Genomic DNA, 22,733 nt, shown 5'->3' on the forward strand with positions numbered 1-22,733 from the left:
ATATTTCGAAGAAAAAATAAATAAATGGGAGCATCGTTTACTCTAATATCGTATTGAATTTTAAACAAATATTTAATTTAAAATTAATTAATTTAAATTAAAAGACTCTCATTATATTTATATGTCAAAATACCTCTAATTTAATAAATATCAAACTATATATTATTATTTTAATACCCCTCCTCACTTCAATATTAAAAGCGAAAAAGCAGTTGCGCTTGTTCCATAGGCGATGCTTAGTTCCACAAAGTGTTGATTTACTCTGTATGGTTGATCAGTAGTGTAGTGGTAGGGAAATAATTACATTACCCCCAAGTAATGGAGGATTATCTATATTAAACAAAATATTCTTTGGTACCAGATTAGGACAAAACTGGACAGGCATGACTGTATAAGTAAATGCTACTACTCCTGGCAACAAATTACTGTCTTGTTTTCTATTAGCAGCGTGTGGCGTGTGCTCAGTGCACCATACATTCTGTTGTTTTCAGCTAGGAACAAGTTCCTATTGAGGTGAAAAGTATCCACTTTCTCTCCCATTGCTGGCCTTAGTCATTACTCATTCCATAAATTATATGAGGAAGTTAATGAGTTGGTCATCTTGAATTTGTCTTTGCTGCTATCATGGGCTGCTGCAATTATTGATGCCCATATTGTCATTTTGTCAAGTGTTTGATCCCCCACCCTCTCTCCTAATTTCAAACCTGAATCAATTATTATTCCAAATTGAGCGGCTGTGATCTATTGCATGAACCAGTCAAATGGAAAATTTATTTTAGTGGCACGATTGGAAGCACCCCCAACAAAAAGAACCTTCCATCAGGCCGCTAAAGGCATGAGTGTCGTATATTTTGTTTCTAGTGATCATTTGGACAGAACCAGCAACACGGCCAATTCCATTACTCAGGTCGATGCCACTTCCATCATCTTCCGTACAATTAAGCTCACTCGGTGCCAATATAACTTGAGAGAACTAAACATATACTCCTGTCAGATTTCATAAAAATAGGTTTTTATTTGTCAATAAGCACTGAATTTTCTGCCTCCATGTGATAGATAGGGTAGAAATTGGAGGGAGCCTATACAAAACTTTAGTTTCCCTTCTATCCTAGTTATTTTTGGAGCAAAACTCTGAGCAGCTTACGGAGAATTAGTTACTCAAAATAGCTGTTAGATATTATTTTACAGTAAATAAAATGAGTAGAACCATTATATTTCAAACTCTATTCCCTATTACTCTTTCTCGATTCGGATGTGTAAGGACCAAGGAAGGGGACAATCAGATGGTTGAGTTTCTGTAGGGTTTGATGGTCGGAAACCTGCTGCTCTTTGTCACACACCCAGACAAGAAAGTCCTATCTCCACTCTCAACCGCAAGAAACGGGCAAAAAGCACATGCCTAGAAAGATTAAAAAACACATGGTTCCCACCAACATAACTATTCTTTGTTAGGCGAAGATGCAGAGAACAAGAACAAGACATCTGTCAATGTGTTAAATTTACCAGGAATCATAATAGGCGACCCTGTAATGCTTCGTAGAATAAAAGCACTTAAAAGAAAAGAAATAGGACGTTATTTGCCACTATCATATGATTGTACATGGACGAATTAAATGAGCTCATTGGGTTTATCCTGCGATGAGTTGTGCTATTGACCTGGTTGGTGATATGCCTAGTTTCCTTTAGTTGCCGTTGCTATTCTCATGATCAAGTTGCAATGAACCGGCTCGTTCAGATTAATAAAAATTAATTTTCCAGTGAATAAAGAAAGGTTGGAGCTAGTTTCTGATAGAAGTACGGTGAACAATCACAGTAACTATTATTAAGCTTCAGTCTTTGTTCCGGTTGTCAATCATTAACAAGACTTTTTGCTTTCTTTTTGGTTGAGAACCTGTTGGCTGACACTGATAAGAGCTTGTTGAGGGACATTCTTTTCCCTACTGTTTTCTTCTTTACTTCATACCGGTGCTTAATTCTGTCATCAAGCTTGTAACCAAGAAATGCAGGAAAAGTCAATAGCTCCCTAACTTCTCGACCCATTTCCTCTACCAAGTACTCCATCTTCTCCTCCAAAGAACTAGGATTGTACTGCAGTATTTGAGGGTGCTTCCTGCTCATGGCAAAGATATCTTCACATGAGAGTCCGTAACTCAAGAAAAGCCCAATCACCTTCTGCATATTTTCGCAGCTTGTTCTGGTGACAGCTCCCAATGCCACAGCCAACTCTTTTGTTCTATACTCATACCCAATCTTCACTAAAAACCCAAGTTTATGGGCGAGGTTGTCTTCAAAGGAAAGTGCCAGAAACAAGGGGGCTCTTGTCAAGAACTTGAAAATGTCATTAGAATTAAGCCCACATTGCTTGAGAAACTCTATTCTGGGGCGCAGCTTCCTCTCTTTGCTGGCACTAACCATATTTGGAAACACAAGGATAATCTTGAATATTTCTGGGTCACTAAGACCTACGTATGATCTCAAGAGCTCTACATGACCCTCCATATGCTCCAAACTATAACTCAAAATGGCAGGAAGTTTGCGCAACACGGTCCCTGTGGCATCTTCATCACCCCCACTAAGTTCTTCAAGAAACTGAATCTTCGGAATCAACTGAGAATCCAAATCATAGTTGAGAATTGCTGGACGCCTAACTATTATGTCAATGCCATGATACGGTTTCAAGAAAGTTATGGTTCTTTCAAGTTCTTCAACCGACTTGCTACAAATGGCTTTGATCAAGTTGACATTGTTGAGAACATGAGCAATCTTCTCTTGGGGAACTTCATGATGAAGAAGCAGATTAACCTTTTGATCAAAACCAAGTAAGAATCCCGCTCCTGTGGTACTAAAAAGGCGTTCCAGTTGTGCTGGCTCAACCTTTCCTTCTAAGTCATCACGCACAAAACTAATCACCGAATCAATTTCCCCAGCTATTAGTACACTTGGACATTTAGTAACCAACCGGTGAAGAGCAAAGCCATAGATTCCAACGGACTGTAAAGCAAGAAGCCGGGTACGAATTTTGTCCAAAGACATTGATCTTAAAGTTGGGTTCTTGTCCAAAAGTAAATCGGTTTCCTTTTCATTCAGCCCAATTTCTCGAAAAAGCGAAAAGAGCATACCTGAAACAAAAAGAGAAACAAAAGTTTTTGAATTTGTTAAAAATGCTTCGAAGCGTTGCAATGAGAAATGTTCGAGAAATTGCCTCAAAGAGCGATAACTACAGACCTGTTTCATTTTGAAGAGCGGAAGGCGGGTCGAGGCACCTACATTGGAGGAGAAAACGCTTAGCCGGTTGGGGACACGTTAGCGGCCTGAGTTCAGTCCTACATGTCGTATTGACGTCTATTAGAGAGAAACATTCGCGTGGACGGGCAGTTGGATTTGCGTACAAAGGAAGTGGGGATTGTAGTTTTGGAGGACTAGTTGTTAAGGCATGTGAGTTTAAGAAAACAGAGAAGGAGGAAAGACAAAAGGAATCTGTTAACACGGTGATTGCGGCAAACATATTTGAATAAGCTCACTCTCACCGGTCGTTGGCGCTTCGATTCTTGTCAGCTTTGCGAAGGCTTGAAATAGATGGCGGCCCTTGGTCCCTAGAAGGAAGAGAAAATGGTCCTCATTCCTGAAGGTGACAACAATAAAACAGCTGAGTTTTTTACTTCTCCCATGATTTTAAGATTAAACCTACCAATGAGTCTGGCTAACGTGCATAGCATTAAGTTCCTCTAAATACGCACGATCTGAGAGTGACAAGCTTCTGGGCGCGGCCCAGGGGGCCGAAATATTGTTCTGAAAATAGGCTTGCGGCAGAGCATGGAGAGCTCCCTGTTCTAAGCATTAGGCATTAGCTCACTTTCCGATAACCAGGACTCTGCATGATCGTTCCGCTCTCTGGTCATATGCATCAAGTAATTCTCATACTTGATTTAAAAAAAAAAGATTATAAATTTAAAATTTAACTTTTGATTGACAAATCCCGAGTGACAATCTCATGAAATTTGAAATTAAATTTTCATATTACTTCTAAATAAAAAATAAATGTTACAAATAGGTTGATGAAATGGTACAAAATCAATAAACAATATTCACACGTTCTGTTGGTAACAAGAAATCAGAGCCATACCCACAGGATTGAAGCTCGGAGCAACAAACCCTTCCACCAATCTTTAGGGGAAGGTTAAGTCAAGATAGAACCAATTGCTGGCTCAAAATAAAGAAGTGGCACGCACATTCGGTATATTGCCAAACAACTTGACAGTTTGGTTGATGGGTTTATCGAGCCCTCTATAGCCTCTGGGTGTCCTTCAGGCGATTCTTTGCAAGTTTGGCTCCATTTTTCTTGCCTGTGGGAATGGATTTTATAAGGACAACAGATGTGCTTCCCTTTCCTGATTTACGAGGTAATCTGGAGAAAGGAAACCTGGATGATATTAAATTTAAGCACAAAGTATATCAAATATATTAAAATAAAAATGAAACTGCAATAATCTGCTAGTCTGCTTGCCTCTTTCTAAGAACTTGGGTAAGATCATCAGGTGTCTCGTTGCAAACTAGTTCCCCTTTGTCACCTGGAGCATTCTGCCCCTTGCATAAGCAGATGAAAATATAAACAAGTAAGAATCACTCCTGTCAATAACCTGTTTATGGTAACACTGCTGAAAATGGAGGCATTCTACCCCCGCTCTGGATGATCACATATAATGTTAACATGCAAGGAGGAATTGCAATCTCACTTACACATAAAGACTGCAGAAATATTGTCAAAATAAGCCCACATTTGAAAGCAAAAAAGTGTTTATCAGACAGGAAAAGCACACAAAGACAACAACCTTATTCCATTGATGATTCAACTGAAGAAGAATAAACAGTCTCTTGCTAAAAATTTTTAAAAAGGAAAAAGAAAAACAAAAAGAAGAACAAAGAGTTCAAGTCGAAAGTCATTTACGAGAAGGATTTGAAAAAAAAAAAAAGGTTAGTTCCATCAAAGGAAAAACTGAAGATCAAACAAAATGCTTCAATAGAACAGGCAATGGAACTTAAAATATAACTCAATAAAAAGTAACTGAAATTCTGGAAAGTCGAATTCATAATAATATACCATCCAAGCACTGCAAAAATATGATTTTCAATGCTCAGTGAAAAAACTTATTATTGCTAGCCTCTAGATCTCTGGAAAAAATTGTCTAAGCAGATTTGCACATCAAAACAGCACAATTATTGCAACAGGCATAAATAGCTCATATTTTATTCACGTGCATGGAGAAATTTAAAGGAAGCATCTCCATGTAACAGAAGCTCTATCAGAAGTAGCTTAATAACCAAACTGCTATCAGTGACTTTCAGAGTGCAGCAAATGATAATTGCAGCTATCATCTCTGTTGTCACTCACAAAACCAAAATTATATCATTTACACCCTTAGAAAATCTAAATCTTCCAGTCACTTTGAGCACCATTAGTTTTCCTAGTACTCAATGTAGGGAGCTGTGTTTTGATTATAATCACCAAACATCGAACTATAGATTATCCCCATAAATTCTAACAAAATAATGAATGAAGAGCATTCAACAAATAAAATGATCAGATTCAAGGTCAGCTGCTGAAGCATAAAAACCAAATTCGATTTCCTTAAGCAGAAAAAATAGCATTTAGGAACAACTAAAAATAAGCAGCATTACGTATAGCCAATCACTCCAGACAGAATTCAAGAAAGAGTATATCATATCAAGCCCCAGTTCTTGATTTTAAAAAAGTAACATGTTAACACAAACAGAAGCTAAAAGTAAGGTATTCAATGTCTAGAAGAGCTTAAAACAACATCCGCACTGTCATAATTGAAATCAAACTCAGAAATGCATACCAGAACTGAATTCACTTGTGTGCAATCTTACTATCATTACCAATCTAAGTCAACATACATAAATGACTTTGCCAGTCGTTAATTTACATAAACAATATGACCCCACACTTCCAAAGCCAACAGAAAGTGCAAAAAGCAAGAAAGAATATCTTCTTATACATGCAATACTGAAACCTGCAATCAAAAACTTAAAACAGAATGGTACGCCGTTAAGGACTAAACTCTTGAAAAGCTCAATGCATACATGCCAAGGCAACTATTTAAATCTGAAAACCAAGATAATAGCTACATAAATAACGGTTGTTAATTGAAAAAGAATTATAAGCGACATTTCGGACATGTAATCTTAAATCTTACATGATTTGTAAGCGACCCAGATTCCTTTCCACTCGTATCTGTCAACGACCGAAGCTCCGAACTCGAAATCTTTCGTTTCTTATTCCAAACACCAACATTGTTGTCATCATATGAAGGAGGAGGAGGAGGGGGAGGTGCTTTCCTCTTCTTTCTTCCAACGATGCGTGACTTTCCTTTCTTGTCCTTAACTTTCCAGATATTTTTCCTCCTAAATATAAGCTTGTCAACTTTCCAAACATCGCAGCTCGTGTCTATTACCGTCACTTCACTTCTCGAATACCCTAACAGTTCCCTCTCTCCTTTCTCCTTCTCTTCGTCTTGTTCTTCTTCTTCCACGTTATAATCGTCGCCCTCTTCTTTCCATTCTCTCTTCGCTTCTTCCTTTGAATTCAACGACGTTGTTGAAGCGGGGATATTTTCGTCTTTTCTTACGCTATCCGAACTGCTTTTCTGTTCCTCGGAGGTATTAACGTTAGACGTCTTGATAATGCAAATCTTAGGGTTTGTTTGTTTCCTGGAAGTTTTTTTCCTGGAAAATCTGGAGGTTTGGGCTTGGTCGCCCATGTTGAAGAGCTCCGAGAGGACATTGCTCATTATACCGAACCATTCTTTGTCCCCGGCGGGCTCGCTGGAGACCACCTCCGGGGGCGGTGCCTTCCTATTCTGGAGTTCTTTATCGTTGGAGTGAGTTGACTCGGTGTTGGAATTTGGAGAATTGGAAGCATCGGTGATTGGAGAATCAGAAGGGTTAGGGTTAGTGAGGAAATGGTCGAGGTCAAGGTTGTCGCCGGTTGGGAAGCCCTTGCTGGAACGAAGCCGGTCCAGCCAGTTCGAACCGGACTTGCCGGTCGAGATTGAGCAGAGCATTTGGTGACGTCAGGCAGAGCAGATTGGCGTGACTCTTGAGAAAGCGAGAAGAGGGAAAACAAAATGGAAAATTTGGGCTCGTCAGTGAACTGTACTGAAACGCAGCGGCCATCGTTTCGTACTCGAAGGAGGGGTAGTTCTAGATTGCGCACGGGTGCGCGATGCGCACAATACGCTCTCAACCACGTGTCGCTTCATGAAACCCTCCCCCTTTATAAAAGTCGAGTTCAACTTCGACCCGTGATTCACGTTTACGATTAGAAAGGCCTGGGCCGCTTTACTGATGGTTGGGTCCACATCACAGCCCAATCTGAAAGCAACATCCCTTTGGGGCCCAAGCCCGAGGATGTTGAAAGTTCCAATCCAAAATTCGTTTGCTTCTAAAACTCCAAGCCTATGCAACAAATCCAGCTCAATTAAGGTAAGGTTAGATATCTCTATTAGCTTCCCTTAATAGATAAGAAATCGACAACTCACCTTGTATAATTATCACTTTCTAAGATCAGCATAATAAATCTAGAATGAAACTTCACATATTTGAATATTAAAATAATTAAGATTCAAATATTATGTTACTTTTATCACGTTACTATTTATCGTTTTAAGAAATAAACTTTGAAATTTTAATTTATATTAAAAAAATAATTATGTAAATTAATACTGCATTCTTAATAAAATATTTTAAAATCAAACACTATAACATGTTTTTTTAATATTTTTATTAGTACTTTTTTATATATAAAAAAAATTATAATATTATTGCTTCCATGCTCACTTATTTCAACAACCACATTTCAATAAGACATCAACCGGCACCGAATATAAAGATAATATTTGAAAGCAAAGTTCCCATAAGAATAATACTATTTTTCTTTTGGTCAATAGCTAATTACTTTTTACAATATATTTTGTTGCCTTTTCTTTTGATTTTTTGTTTATTATGCATAAAGAAACTTACTCAAATTGAACTTTAGTGAAAAATAAAAGGTTATGGTATAAACCAAGCTTTTCTGATGTTTTTAACCACGAACAAATGTACTAATATGTTCCTACTTTTAGAAGGCATAAATTCCTTTAAATGGGTGGAAGGTGATGAACCTGGTTTTTCCTTGTTGCTTAGCCGTAACATCCACGCCTTTCGCAGCACACTGAAAAGCCGCTAAAACCCAAGTTCAGCGTTGGGCATTGTAAGAGGCGTGACGACAGCAGCTTTCCAGAGTCCAGTCCTCTTTAACCTTTGATTACGTCGTGAATTTGCAAACGAAGCGCAAAGCATTGAAAACATCCCAAAAATACAAAAAAAAAAAAAGGAAGGGAGTCCTGCGGGTTTGTACTACATTCATTCTCCACCAATGTTATTACGGCCAATACCGATCACATATTTTAGCCCTTTTGCCTGAAGAACGCAAGGACAAATTCCCCTCCGCCATCAAATTCCCAAACTCTCCTTAAAAACGACATCGTTCACATTCTGACGACGTCATAATCAAGAGCCAGCTTAAACTCCTCTCTTTCAACCGCTCATGTTTTTATCAACCCCACAAATTCGTCTTCTCCCTTCCTTTGCCGCCATATCTGAACGTCTCTGATTTTTCTCCTTCCTTATCCCTTTGTTTTCCCTAAAGCTTCTTCTCCTTGGGTTATCTTTATAATTTGTTTGACTACGGATTAATGTTTCAATCTTTATACTAATCTTTAACCGGGATATTGATACTATTGGACGAATGTGTACAGAGATGATGGTGTATATGGGTCCTTTATGGATAGCGTTTTTAGTAGGAATAATAGTTGGTTGGGCTTGGAAGCCAAAATGGGCAAGCCAGGGAACGCAAAAATTGAGTCGTGCTGTATCGAAATCATTGGAATTATCGTTGCCTCCATCGCCTTCTAAGTCGCCTATGTCCCCTTTGAAAAGTTTTGGTTCGGCTCCATGTTTGAACTCCTTGAAAACGCAGGCACAAGCTTCTGAATATTGGGTCATTAATGATGGAGCCCATGGGAAACGCCCTCTGTTTCTCTTTCTGAATATGACAATTGCAGGTACTTGGATAGTTTTGTGTGTGTGTGTTGATACTAATATTATTAATTGTTTGTTCTTCAAATTGTATGCTGGAACATGTTTCTTTGATTGAGCAAAGGTAAATGGAGACATTTAATGACAAAAGTTTGGATTGGAGCAAGTTCCTATTTTGTTGATTGTACTTTTTCTTTTCTTGTTCTAGCACATTCCTCACATCACAGCTTAATGAAGGACGTTCAAGTGTTGTAACAGAGGAAGATTTAAAGCATTTATGGCAGCTTGTTGAAATGAGGGATGGAGGTCCTAGCTGGATACATATGATGGATCGTTCTACTCCAAATATGAGTTACCAAGCATGGCGGAGAGATCCAAAGGTAGGATTTTTCTCTTCTATTTGTTTCATAAGTGAAGTCAACTGTGTGTATGTGACATTATGTTGGTGGAGATGCTTGATTACTAATCGTTTTCTATTTACATGGGTTTATTAGACTGGTCCTCCTCAGTATCGTAGCAAAACTGTCTTCGAGGATGTAACTTCAAAGATGGTGAGGGACTTCTTCTGGGATGATGAATTTCGACCAAAGTGGGATGATATGCTTGCATATTCTGCAACCATAGAAGAGTGTCCTACAACAGGGACCATGGTTGTTCAATGGATAAGAAAAGTGAGACTTGAGACTTTCTTTTATTTGCCTAGCCTGATAGTCAATAGATTGCCTTGCAATGCTTATACTAACTTTTTCTAATTCTTTGTGGCTCAGTTTCCATTCTTTTGCAGTGATAGAGAATACATAATAGGTCGACGGATATGGGAATTGGATGGGTCTTACTACTGTGTGACAAAGGTATGGAAAATGTTAATGTGTTTGCCTAATGTAAAACTCTAAAACTAGCAACAAAACATGCTTTCTGGTTGGAACTCAAGTCAACAAATTACTTACACAATTTCGCGGGGGCTATTAATGGTCTGGAAGGATAGAATATGGACAACTGATAAATTAAAAAAAAAAAGAAGAAGCAAATTGACAACAGAGAACCCTGTCGATTGTGATGAAAAAGAGTGCTTCTGATTAGTTTAGCAGATGATCAGTCCAGTTGGCTGTGTGTGAATTGACTTAATTGTTTGGACAAGCATAAAATGGGATAAAAACTTTAGCGGAGATAACGCTAAAGAACTTAAAATGACAGTAGAAGTGTTATTAATGAAAATTATCCTTCTTTTCTCAACTAGCAAATACTAATAAGATCTCATCTTTTGGGTTTCATTTACATTGGCCATATTTATTGTTATGCTTTCTTGGATTTTTTCCAACTCAAATGACTTTGTTTCAGGGAGTTTCCTGGCCTTCTATCCCTCGGCAGAAGAAACCAAGACGTGTGGACCTATACTATTCAAGTTGGTACATTCGAGCAGGTATTTGATGCCACTCTTTGTTCTTTCAGTCAATCCATTATTTTAACTTAAAATTGCCCCTGAGGCTTTGCAATCAAAGCACACTGGATAATAAAGCTGCGATTAGCATAATCTTTGGAGCAAAAACTTGTAGAAAGTTTCTTATTACTATCTAATAAGTAGTCCAAGATCCACTAGAGTTGACTGAATGAAAACTAAATTTTCTCATCATACATCCAGTGGAATCAGAAAGAGGACATGGTCAACGGAATGCGTGCGAGGTGCTACTCTTCCATCATGAAGATATGGGTATCCCATGGGAAATTGTAAAGCTTGGTGTACGACAGGGAATGTGGGGAACTGTCAAGAAAATTGAGCCTGGGTTACGTGCTTATCAAAAAGAAAGAGCATCTGTAGCACCACTCTCTCACTCTGCAGCTATGGCTCAAATTAACACCAAAATAAATACCGAGTACCTGAGATCTTTGGAAACCAATGAAGATTTATCAAAGTCTGAGATAGCTGCTACATCTGAAAAACCAATGGCTAAGAACATCTCAAGGCTCTTATTTCTTGGCGGGGTAATTGTTCTTGCTTGTAGTCTTGACCATGGGCTGTTGAGTAAGGCATTTATCTTTGGCGTGGGTAGAAGGCTAGCAAACAGGGGAAAGAGATTGTGTTCGAGTGTTGGGAGAGCGAATTACATAGGCTCATCTTTTTGAATGGGACAGCAGGTTTCTTGATATACTAGAGGGTTGAGATGTATATTTATACTCACTTATATGTATATTTTGAACTTGACAACCAATGAATTCATATTCCTAAGGTAATAGAGCTGTATGGCTGTACATAATCACACCCAAAATTTTCACATGAAAGCTGCCTAGTTACTGGCACCTTACTTTTTATTTGTTATGCTCATGCAGTTTCATTTGGGAAGAGGATAAAGTCTTGTAACTTGGTAACATGGTTTATCATCTTATACTATTAATTTGGATTCAAAGGGACTTTTGAAAATACTGAATTTGATGCCGTCATGATAATTGACCTATGCTGAAGGTTTTGCCTGTATGCTCTGTGCTGTTCTATTCTGCTTGTATTTTTGTTTAATAAAGACACAGCCGTGTTCTTCCAATTTGGTTTCCTTGGGAATCACTATTTTCATCTATTTATTTCCTCCATCCCAATGAATTTCAGAAACCATCATGATCAAGCTGATTAGGCATTCCACGGAGGAATTAGGTACGTTTTCACAAATTCTATGCTGATATGCTTCAACAACATTTTCTCAGAATTGTGTGCATCATGGTTGATCTGTACATAAGTAAAATTCCTTCCATATTTCCATGTTTCATTTGGAGGCTAGTTCCATGCATGTAGAGCTTACAGGAAGGGCTTGTATCTTATCTGGAATGCAAGATACAATATCTATGAACCTAAACGGCGAAAACTTGCCATCTGGTGCTAGATATATATACAGTCTAACAGGACATGTTTATGTATTTCTTGGTTAATTTAGGTAAGTAACGAAATGAACCAATATAATCTTTGCAATCCTTGTTGGAAATATTATCACATTAGTCTAATCTGTATCCAGAAATATGCTTAAGTAAAATATGGAAAGGAGCAGATATCCTGACAACAGCCATCAATATCCTTGGCACGAACCTCCAGCAGCAGGATATGCAGCTAACGAAGCACTGAAGCAGATTAATTAACATTAACAACCGACCAAGGTTTCGAAACAGTGCAATCCGTCAAACTGTGGAGCCACCTTTGGTTGCTGCGTGGTCTTCAGCTTTTGCCTTGGTTTTGCCATCATACTTCCGATGGATGACCGAATCCCACCTCCAAATTCCTGAACAAGTTTAATCCAAATTTAGAATGGTAGATATTTAAGTGAACAAAAAATTTAGAAAGAAACGATACTGCGTCGGATGAGGAAAGGGGTGCTATAGTACAAAGAGGGGATAATTACCTCGGCTCCTGAATGACGATCAAAAGAATAAATCCCGACTGCAACAGCAACTACAGATGGGATTGCTGCATAGATTGTAGCCACCGCCATTTGTCCGCGTCTGAGAAGCTGCTTAAGTTTTTAGATGATGGAGAAGAAAGAATTGGGTTTCTAATGATAAATAAACTTCTCTTGGGGGGATATAAAAGCAAAGCAAGGAATGTGGGCGCCTTGGTGATGAAGAGAAGTAAAGAATGAGTAAATTGGGAAAGAAAAGAATGATTATTACCCCTTGCCTTGGAGTGTTATAGGGTTATTGTATTTACAAAAGAAGACATATCGATACAACCACTGCTTTTTTATCTTTACATATCCACAAAGGAGAAAGCCGATCATCCGTTGGATAAAAACTCAATGGTAGCATATCCAAAACCAGAAGGGGACCGACTCAAATTGTAGCTTAGATATTTAAGACATAAGAGTAAACAATTGTTCCACTTTTTATAGAAGCTAATAGTCTAAAATGATTGACTAATAAAGTTGGAGGAAGTAAGGAGATTATCCTATCTAGTTTCCAGGCTATTGCAGCAGAAGCTTAATGGAATGAAAGTAAGCCTCGTCATGTGGAGCGTGCCGACCTCATGTATGCCTTTTGCGTCATCATCTCCCTATCCTTCTCACACGGGCTCTTAAAGCAACTTGCAAATCCTATATAAAATATATATTGTGTAAAAAAATTTCCGGTGATAATTGTTTCCTATGGTAGCTTGGTAAGGTAAGAAGTGTTGATGACTAATCACAATGCCTAATACATCTTTAGAGTTGGGTACTTGTAACATTCATTTCCTTTCAAAGAGAATTAGAGCCAGAGGAAATGAAAAACGTGATACAAGAAGAATCGATTGAGTGATATATTGTCGTTTTCAGTTTGAGCTCTAATCAATGGTCCTTTCAGTGTAAGGGCACTTTACGAAAGAGACAAAAGAAATGACTTTGTATTTCTTTGAACGAAAGAGAATGGCTCGATATAAAAAACGTGATCGTAATTAAGTTTGATATGAGCTGACAGTGAACACAGCAGTTCTAAACAAATTTTCCACTCGATTCTTAACAAAACAAAGCATAATTAATTTTGAAAACTCAATGGATTAGTGCGAACTTGATCAGGTTATAAATCTAAATTGGAGAAAGTGGATCAAGTTGGATTTTGATGGACTTTTGATGTCTAAAAGCTTTTTAATTAGAATTAATGTCTCTCTGATTAAGTTTTATCTCCCTTTGCTCTTGATTTGTCACGACAATAAATCAATCATTTATTCCGGGGTTAGGAATTGCACAAAATTTGGTGGGACACCCAAGACTGCTGATCACGTTGTTGCTCACATTAAGAAATACTGTGAAAATGAAGAAGAAGACTTGTACTGCCGAAAGACTTGTGAAACAAATTTGGGTGATCATCAAACTGTAGATGTGTTGTAAAGTAATTTTCTCAGTATGGGATAATTGTCTCGAAACAGTGAACTCCGTCGAGCTCCACCGCAAACCTCGGCCTCAAAAGTTGTTGAGGTTTCTTAATGTTAGCCGGCGATGATGAGTTATTGTCTGTCTCTTTCTCGCTCCCTTCTAGGCAAGATACTTTCTTCGGTTTCGCTTGTTCGGTGGAGGCGGTGAACTTCATCTTCTGGCCATAAGAATCAGCCCAAAGGGCTTCGAACGAACTGAACAGAGACATCATCGTCGTCAGCAACGCCCAACCGTTGCTTCAAACTTAAAAAGAACAATCTCGAAGAAGAAGCGACAGCTTATGCTTTGCTGTTTGGACTTCGCTGGCTTTGAATGATTTTGAATGTTGATGTTTGAGTACCTTACAGATGCTAGAAAAGATTAGAGAAAGGAGGGCATTTAAAGGGAAGAATAGATAGACCAGGACCAGAAAAGAGATTGGACAAGAAGAAACGTACTAGAATGATCCGGAAAGACGTTGGATGTCTTCCAACTTATCTGGGGGCAGCGGATGATGGAGTCGACGTGGCGACATGAACGCCTAGAATTAAGCTTGGTAGATTTTGGAGGGTCAGGAGAGGAAGGGGATTAAGATTCTATTGTCTGACGCGTAAAGTGGACCAACAATGAGTTGGCAGATGCGTGATCCGATTGAAGGTGACTTTCTGGACTGAGAAGGAACATGGAAGTGACCCGCACCAACCAGAACACGCGGGTACGTGTCCATCATGTTGTAGCCTTCGTGGGGATTCATAAATAGAGGATATCCTCCAACGAACTGGTTTGTTTTCAATATACAAGAATAATCCAATCGTCCAACTTATTGTTCAAGTAGTTGTGCGAAATTAAACCTTTAATTAAATGCAAACTTATAAGTTTGTGTAACGTGTGGACAGACTTTTATATTAACTCATAAATAAATTCTCAATCTCTAGCTTAGTTGGAACAAACCAAGCCCTAACGTTTGTTAAACTGAATGTAGATGAGAGAGCCAAGGGACACCCTGGTGACGCAGGGGCAAGTGACATCATCTGAGATAACATCGGAGACTAGATAGTGGGATTCATCCATAAAATTGGCATAATATTTTCTCTTAATGTTGAGTTATGGGTTTTATTCCAAGGATTAACACTGTGCTGAAGTAGAGGTTTTAGGGGGATTCAAGTTGAATCCGACTCTCTCCTCATTATGCAAAAATTGTCTGTGGTGAGTAATAATTTAGATCCGAATGTACAACTCCTATGAGAAATCTGTTGATTATTCTGCATTTTTATAGTGATTTGCAAGTGGTCAATTCAATGTATCATGTCAAAATTTTTTGCTTTCTTTGAAAATTAAGGGCATGGTTGATTTATGATGCATAATATATTCTTTTACAAACAGATGCAGTAGCTGCTATCTATAAACACGTACTCCTTGGGTGTTCAATTTTCCGTGGGCGGTGTTCATAGTATCTTGGTGCAGTTAAGTGTGTATGGAGGTGTAAGAGGGGAAAATAGTCCGAGAGGTTTTGTCTGCGCCTTTTACCTGTCCAGCTTTCCTGAGGTTTTCTGATGGATCCCTGGTTTGGGTCAATTGTAGGCTTTTGGTGTCTTTTGATTGCATTTTCTTGTGAATTGAGAACTTAAATGCTGCATGATGTTTTGTTTCTCAGTGCTTTGACCATGGCTATTTTTGGTAAGCTGGTCTTCTGGCAGTTTCTTGACTGAAAATTTCTCAGTTTGAGTACTGCTCATTTTGTATGTAAAGAGCTCTTGATGCAATGAATCTTCATTAATTTTCTTTTTAAAAAAATATTATATTATCGAATATCTCACATATCTCGTAAAGCAAATCATTGTATCGATTAGATAATTATACATCATGATCATTTATCTTTAAAATTTAATATTTTTGAATTTTTTTTATAAAATTATTTTTTATTTATTAGTTAATGCTATGAGAGCTGTTTGACCTAAAATAATGTAATAAGTTATCTTTTTTCATTATATATATATATATAAAAAACTTAATTCAAATTTATGGTTATCTAATTAGCACTAATCCAATAAAATATCTACACAAGGAACTGTGATGAGCTTAATGGACAGGCTGACCCATGGGGGTGATGGCTGGTGAGCAATTCAAGCTGAAATGGGGTTTTGCGGTTTGGATCCTTTCTTAGGCCCCTTAATTTATGAGGCATGTTGACTTCATTGCATGGCAAATTTGTTTTCTCTGATGAATCGCAAAGCCCAAATATTCACAACCGGGGAGGAAAATTGAATGGCATCATGGTACAAACCCTACTCGACTACAATAGCACGAAACAGCAAAAATCGGAGGAACACCCTATGAATTACACTATAAAGACAAAGCCACGACGACACCAAACGGCGAATTAGCACCCCCTTAATTTTCCATCCGCAAATCTCAAGACAGAGCGAATGAGTAAAGACTTTAGCCAACACAAGAATCAATTACCCCACTAGATGTACACCCTTCCTGATGCCATCTCATAACCCAACTTCATTCCATAATCCATACTTAGAAATTCAGGATGCTGCACTATATGTAGGAAGGCTAATACTCACATAAAAATGTTTAGAATTATCAAGATGTGAAGCAAGAATGACAGCTATAAGTGGCCAAATGCTAAAGAAAGTCTCAATGCTAAGCTACTTTTACAATCCTTATTCCCTTAACAGCTCTTATAAGGAATGTTATGATTTCAGAATTCCAAACAAAGTCCGAAATTCACATAATCAACAGGGTAAGCAAAAATCATTTAGAAATTGTAAACCTAAATCAACACAAAAACAAACAACAATATAGAGAGAAAAAGCAATTAAACCAAGCAAGATCTATCATGTAAACTCATAAAATGTAACTGAAATTCAGCTAATTAATGTCTCAAATAGATCTTACTTTTTTACCAAAAAGAAAAAAAGAAAAAAAAATTCCAAACAGGAAGATCTGCCTAATCATCAAACAAACCGAACCCTATGTCATCATCAGTCTCTTCCTTATCTTCTTCCTTTTTCTCCTCAATAGCAGGGGTTGAGGCGGCAGCACCACCAGCACCACTACCAACGGAAGCAGCAGCAACAGGGGCACCACCACCACCGGAACCAACATTCATGATGATATCATCGATATTCCGCTTTTCAAGAAGCTTGGCGAAAAGACTCGGCCAGTAAGATTCGACGGGCACCTTCGCTGTTTTCACCAATGTCACTATCTTCTCCGCCTACATCATATTATTAAAAATAAAAAAGAAAGAAAAATAATGGAGGAGAAGGTAATATTATGAGATAAAAAAAACATAAAGGAAATAAAAACTAGGATAAAAAATACTTAGTTGCAAGAGAATGAGAAGAAAAGTTTTTACCGTGATTGGAATTCCATCGTCATTAAGGATCAAAGCGGCGTAAGTGCAGGCAAGTTCACTGGTGGCCATTGTCGTACCCAAGATTTTCAATAGTAAGTGTTTGTTTAATCTGATTTTTTTTTTCAGTTTATTTATCTTTTAAAGATAAAAGTCAAATTAAATATAAATTTTAAAATTTTTTTAAAAAAATAATTTTTTTAAAAAATAGTTTAAAAAAAGCTACTATGAGGGTTTTTTTTTCTTCTTTTAAAAATTATTAGAAAATTTTTATTTTTGTTTAAAATATATCCTCATATATTAAAGATAATTACAATATTATCCTCTTAAAAAAATTCTTTATGATAATTTTAATCAAAATTATAATTTATAAAAAAAAACTTATAAAAAAAATTTACCAAATAATTTCAACTTAACTCTAAAAGTTATTATTTTTCTTAAAAACTTTATAATAGCTTTTAGATTAAAAAAAAACTAAGCCAAATAATCTCTAAATCTACACTATCAATAGAACGCTTGAGAAAAGAAAAGAATAAAACTATTTAAAGCGTTAGGGTTTGCTTTGCATTAAGACTCGATGATTTGGAGGATTTACAAGAGGCTTATGTGGATATATATACATGGATAATCCTTATCCTAATTATAGCTTTTGTATTTTTGTTGAGAGAGTCCATATGGCACAAATGAGATGTCATGTACCATGGATATATAAATAAGAGTTTGGTATGTATTTTTAGATGAAATATGTGGATCCGCAATAAGGGATATTTAAATTAATTCAAATCTTTATTAAATTGGGAGTCTATAAAAAATATTATGAAAAGTTTTGAATTTATAAATAAGGGTTTATTTTTATTTAACGGATATGTTTTTGGAATTGAAAACGTGAACTGATAACATGTATATGACCTTTATTAAAATTTTATTATGTTTAAGAATAAAATCTTAATTGCAGTAACAAGAATTCTCAAATTATGAAACAAACACAATTTAGTAAAAAATTGTTACTACATCATTATACAAATCCTCAATGAAAAATATACCTCAACAAAACAATAACATGGATATCCAAAATTTGAACATACTATATATTACAAAATAAACATCATCAGCAACGAACCAAATTAAAGTAAAACAGATTCTTAATGATGTGGCGCATAACATCAAGTATAAAGCCTAATATACGTTCATTAAAAATTAAGTACAAGCCTAATGGACATCCATTTAGCTGTGATTTAAGAACGATCGAGGAAAAAAGGCATCGACGGAAAAATGAATGCAACACATACCTTTGTATGTTCCAGAGAAGCGACCACTTAGTTCTATTACCAGAAAAACAAAAAATATAACAAATATTCTTAACTTAAGTATTACATGCACAAAAACAGAAGCAAATAAAAATCTCAATTTAGAAAGGAAAGCAACTCTACCCGCATATATAGATCTAATTTGAGGAATGTAATTATTCATAAATAAATTCTCAATCTTGACGTAGATAATCTAATAATCTAACAAGTAATTTTAATATTTAATATTTATAATTTATTTTATTTTATTTTGATTGGACGACAAATAAATATGGGTAGAATTTTACTTTTTTTGTTCTACAAGGAAGTTTATGGTAGAATAGTTTCTTATTTTAATTTACTTTACTTATACTTCAAGTTGAAGTTAAGTAGTATTACTTGTACTCAAAGTTTAAGTTAAGGAGTAGTAAACTATTATAAAAAGCACCCTTAGAATTAATTTTTATGAATTATTGAATGATATTATATTTTTTTTAAAATTTTGAGTGTAAGTTTCTACATTTGAAATTTGATTATCAATTTTAAAAGCTCTGTCAAGTGCTAATTTTTGTTTTCATGCTAAGTAACTGCATCAAATCTCTAATTTAATTCAAATTTATGGCCATCTAATTAGCACTAATCCAATAAAAATATTAGAACAAAGAAATTGTGATTGAGCTTAACGGACAGGCTGACCCATGAGGGTAATGAACTCTGAGGACTGGTGAGAAATTGGAGCTGCAATGGGGCTTTGCGGTTTGGGTCCTTTCTTAGGCCCCTTTGTTGGCAAATTTTATTTTTTCTCTCAAAAAATCGCAAAGCCCAAATATTTGCAACCAGGGAGGAAAATCGAATAGCATCATGATGCAAATCCTACTCTACTACAATAGCATGAAACAGCAAAAATCAACTTTTTCAATGTCTTTAATATCTAACTCAATCTCATTGAAATTGAAAGATGCAAGTTCACATAATTAATCTTAAATACAAATAAAGACATGTACAAGCGTAATAGCTAAAGAACTCCTATATATGTAAAGCACCTTACTTATGATACTAAAAGTTGATTCAACATAAACACATCATCAGCTATTTTAACAAAGATAGGAAACCTTTGATTATTGAATTTCCACTACACCAAAACGGTTAAAGTCATATATAATTTATAATTTTATATTAATATAAATTTATAAATAAATAAATAAAATTAATATTAAATTATTATAATTAAATTTTATATACATACATATAATAAATTAATATATTTTAAATATATTATTAATTAAGTTTACTATCAATTTTTTTAATATATAAAAAATATTATATATATTAATACATATATAATATAAAAATTAATTTCATTTTTTTAAATGAATTGATTCAAAAATTTTAAAACCAAGAATTGATTAAAAAACCAATTAGACAAAATATTTTAAACCAATTGACCTAATGGATCAATAAGACCAAATCATTTTACCCAAACACCAAAAATCATTTAGAAATCTATAACTATAAACCTAAATCAACACAAAAGCAAGCACTAATATAGAGGAAAAAAGAATTTAAACCTAACAAGATCCACCATGTAAACTTTTAAAAAGGTAAATGAAATTCAACTAACTAATGTCTCAAATGGATCTTAATTTTCCGCAAAGGGAAAGAAAAAAATTCCAAACCGAAAGATTTGCTTAGTCCATCGGCTTCGCTCATTGGGTGAAAGCTGTAATCTTCGCCTTCTGGCCATAAGAATCGCCCAAAGAGCTTCGACCAGTGTATTTAATAAAAACTAATCCAATAAAAGTATCCAAAGTAGTTTAGAATTAGTCCGTTTTCAACAAATCTAAAGTTAAATACCTTTAAGATTAGTTTTGAATTTTGACTAGTCCATCAGATGATCTCCAATTTCAAGCTCAATCCTGTTTGACTGAACCATGTAAAGGAACTAAACTCGACTCAAGCTACAGTTCAAACAAGACAATAACCTGAAAATGAGCTCTGTAAGAACAACAAGCTGAGACTGTGACTTTCACTCTATCAGTATTCTACAATGAGGAGAAACAGCATTATTATGATGAGCCTAATGGGCTGGCTGACCACCCATGCGGGTGATGAACATTGATGAATGATGAGCTTTTGCGGTTTGGTTCTTTTCTTAGGCCCTTTGGTTTATAAGGCATGTTCATATATGGCAAACCATACAATCTCTGATAAATTGCAAAGCCGAAATATTTACAAGCAGAGAGGAAAATGACATAACATCATGATAAAAATCATGCTACTAGCAGGAAACAGCAAAACTCAATCCCCACATTTCATTCACTGCAATCAGAGGAACACACTATGAATGACACTACAATACAAAGCCACAATGACAATACCAAATAAACACTCCAGGCTGAAACATGAGGTCACCCGCCCCTTTTCTCCATCTCTCATGGTGTTGCCATAAAGTTCTCTAATTAATGATCCCAAAACCAGAAATCAATATCCCACTAGATCCTCTATTTACACCCTGGTTGATGCCATCTCATCACACAACTTCATTCCAAACTCAAACAACCATTCAGGTAGACATAGAATCTGTGTCCTAGGATAGAGGAGGCAGCGCAAAACAACAAACATAGGAGTAAAACACAACATAAAAGTGCTTAGAATTTTCAAGATTTGCACAAGAATAACAACTATAACGGCCCAAATGCTTTACAGAGCATCAATGCTAAGCTACTTAACATTAGAATAGTCCACTTGCTAAACTGCACTAAACTGCTTTTCCACAAGCCTGAATTTTACAATTGATTCATCACAACCATTCCCATGCAATTACAAATCATGGGTAATGGGTTCCATGAGATTATCTTATTTTTATATCTTCCACTCTATTTTGCACCATTCATTCAAGACCAGTTACATTGGTGCTTGCAACATTCTAATATAAAAGCGTTTTCCTTAACTGTTATTACAAGGAATGTTATGAATTCAGAATTTCAAACAAAGGTGACAATTCATATTTCACGTTTCTAAACCTGAATCAACACAAAAACAATCAACAATATCGAGAGAAATAACAATTAAACCAAGCAAGATCCATCATGTGATATCTTCAATTTCCGAAAAAAAAAGTCATGTAAATTAAGAATTCTCAACACTTCAAACAAAATTCAACTAACATTTGAGATGGGTCCTAATTTTTCCGGCAAAAAAAAAAGGAAAAGAAAGTCCAAACTGGAAGATGTGCCTAATCAAACAAGCTGAATCCCATGTCATCATCACTCTCTTCCTTTGGTTCTTCCTTTTTCTCTTCAGCAGCAGGGGCAGCGGCGGCAGCACCGGCTCCGGCGCCAGAGGAAGCAGCCACAGCAACAGAGGCGCCACCACCACCAGAACCAACGTTCGTGATAAGATCATCGACGCTCTTCTTCTCAAGGAGCTTGGCGAAAAGACTTGGCCAGTAAGAATCGACGCCAACGTTCGCCTTCTTCACCAGAGCCGTTATCTTCTCCGCCTACATCATATTATTAAAAATAAATAAAGAGAGAGAGAAAAGAGAGCAGCAGATGATATACTGATAAAATAGAAAACAAGAAGGAAATATTAATAAAGATTGAAATAGTTAGTCAGAGATTGAAAGCGAGTGGATTTACGGTGATTGAGATTCCATCGTCGTGGAGGATCAAAGCAGCGTAAGTGCAGGCGAGTTCACTGGTGGCCATTCTACCCAAGATTTTCAACTGTAAATCTGAGAGATCGATATAAATAGTATATTCTTAAGCAATCCATTAAACGAAATGGAAACTAAACGATGAGAGAAGATAGATTTAGAGCGAAATGAGGGTTACATACCCGAAGCGCTAGGGTTTGCTTGGCGTTGCTACGGAGCAGGCGTCGAGAGTTTAAGGTTTGCCGGATGTAGACAAGGCGCACAATATCATATATATATATATATAGATATAGAGAGAGAGAGAGGGAGAGAGAGAGGGAGGGAGAGACAGATAATCCTAATGCTGAGACGTCTAGGGTTTTGGTTGAGAAAGTACTGGGCTTTGATTATGTTCTGGGCCAGCAGCTTTCTTTGGAAGTTTCCATGGCTGAAATTGCTGGCCCACATATTCACTTATCACTAAAAAC

The 22,733-nt window shown here is 36.4% G+C and overlaps 6 protein-coding genes across 6 annotated transcripts; 1 reads left to right on the top strand and 5 right to left on the bottom strand.

Moving 5' to 3' along the window:
• Nucleotides 1–1,577: 1,577 nt before the first annotated feature.
• Nucleotides 1,578–3,865, bottom strand: PTAC15 (plastid transcriptionally active 15). The gene is made up of 3 exons (XM_021445064.1): nt 3,689–3,865; nt 3,226–3,593; nt 1,578–3,119 (listed from the first exon to the last, which is right to left on the bottom strand). Exons 2-3 carry the CDS (start codon nt 3,503–3,505, stop codon nt 1,849–1,851), a joined length of 1,551 nt encoding a protein of 516 aa, XP_021300739.1. The 5' UTR covers nt 3,506–3,593; nt 3,689–3,865; the 3' UTR covers nt 1,578–1,848.
• A 187-nt stretch (nt 3,866–4,052) lies between these two features.
• Nucleotides 4,053–7,621, bottom strand: LOC110429180 (fantom protein). The gene is given in 4 exon segments (XM_021445106.2): nt 4,053–4,382; nt 4,384–4,405; nt 4,505–4,584; nt 6,216–7,621. Coding segments are annotated over 4 exon segments (993 nt in total). The 5' UTR covers nt 7,083–7,621; the 3' UTR covers nt 4,053–4,358.
• Nucleotides 7,622–8,981: 1,360 nt separating this feature from the next.
• Nucleotides 8,982–11,325, top strand: LOC110429173 (uncharacterized). The gene is made up of 6 exons (XM_021445076.2): nt 8,982–9,122; nt 9,305–9,476; nt 9,591–9,767; nt 9,864–9,947; nt 10,435–10,516; nt 10,736–11,325. Exons 2-6 carry the CDS (start codon nt 9,390–9,392, stop codon nt 11,215–11,217), a joined length of 912 nt encoding a protein of 303 aa, XP_021300751.2. The 5' UTR covers nt 8,982–9,122; nt 9,305–9,389; the 3' UTR covers nt 11,218–11,325.
• A 2,488-nt stretch (nt 11,326–13,813) lies between these two features.
• On the bottom strand, nt 13,814–14,357 carry LOC149527723 (Avr9/Cf-9 rapidly elicited protein). Its single transcript, XM_089785281.1, has one exon. The coding sequence runs from the start codon at nt 14,185–14,187 to the stop codon at nt 13,942–13,944; it is 246 nt and encodes an 81-aa protein (XP_089641407.1). The 5' UTR covers nt 14,188–14,357; the 3' UTR covers nt 13,814–13,941.
• A 1,687-nt stretch (nt 14,358–16,044) lies between these two features.
• On the bottom strand, nt 16,045–17,864 carry LOC110417365 (large ribosomal subunit protein P1w-like). The gene is made up of 2 exons (XM_021429687.2): nt 17,326–17,864; nt 16,045–17,184 (listed from the first exon to the last, which is right to left on the bottom strand). The coding sequence occupies exons 1-2, from the start codon at nt 17,392–17,394 to the stop codon at nt 16,915–16,917; spliced, it is 339 nt and encodes a 112-aa protein (XP_021285362.1). The 5' UTR covers nt 17,395–17,864; the 3' UTR covers nt 16,045–16,914.
• A 3,786-nt stretch (nt 17,865–21,650) lies between these two features.
• Nucleotides 21,651–22,608, bottom strand: LOC110411826 (large ribosomal subunit protein P1w-like). The gene is made up of 3 exons (XM_021422161.2): nt 22,449–22,608; nt 22,250–22,344; nt 21,651–22,110 (listed from the first exon to the last, which is right to left on the bottom strand). Exons 2-3 carry the CDS (start codon nt 22,316–22,318, stop codon nt 21,844–21,846), a joined length of 336 nt encoding a protein of 111 aa, XP_021277836.1. The 5' UTR covers nt 22,319–22,344; nt 22,449–22,608; the 3' UTR covers nt 21,651–21,843.
• Between the last annotated feature and the right edge of the window lie 125 nt (nt 22,609–22,733).

Source organism: Theobroma umbraticum, unplaced genomic scaffold (genome assembly GCF_002168275.2).
Source record: "Theobroma umbraticum cultivar Fairchild unplaced genomic scaffold, ASM216827v3 scaffold_30.0, whole genome shotgun sequence".
Classification (NCBI taxonomy): Eukaryota; Viridiplantae; Streptophyta; class Magnoliopsida; order Malvales; family Malvaceae; genus Theobroma; species Theobroma umbraticum.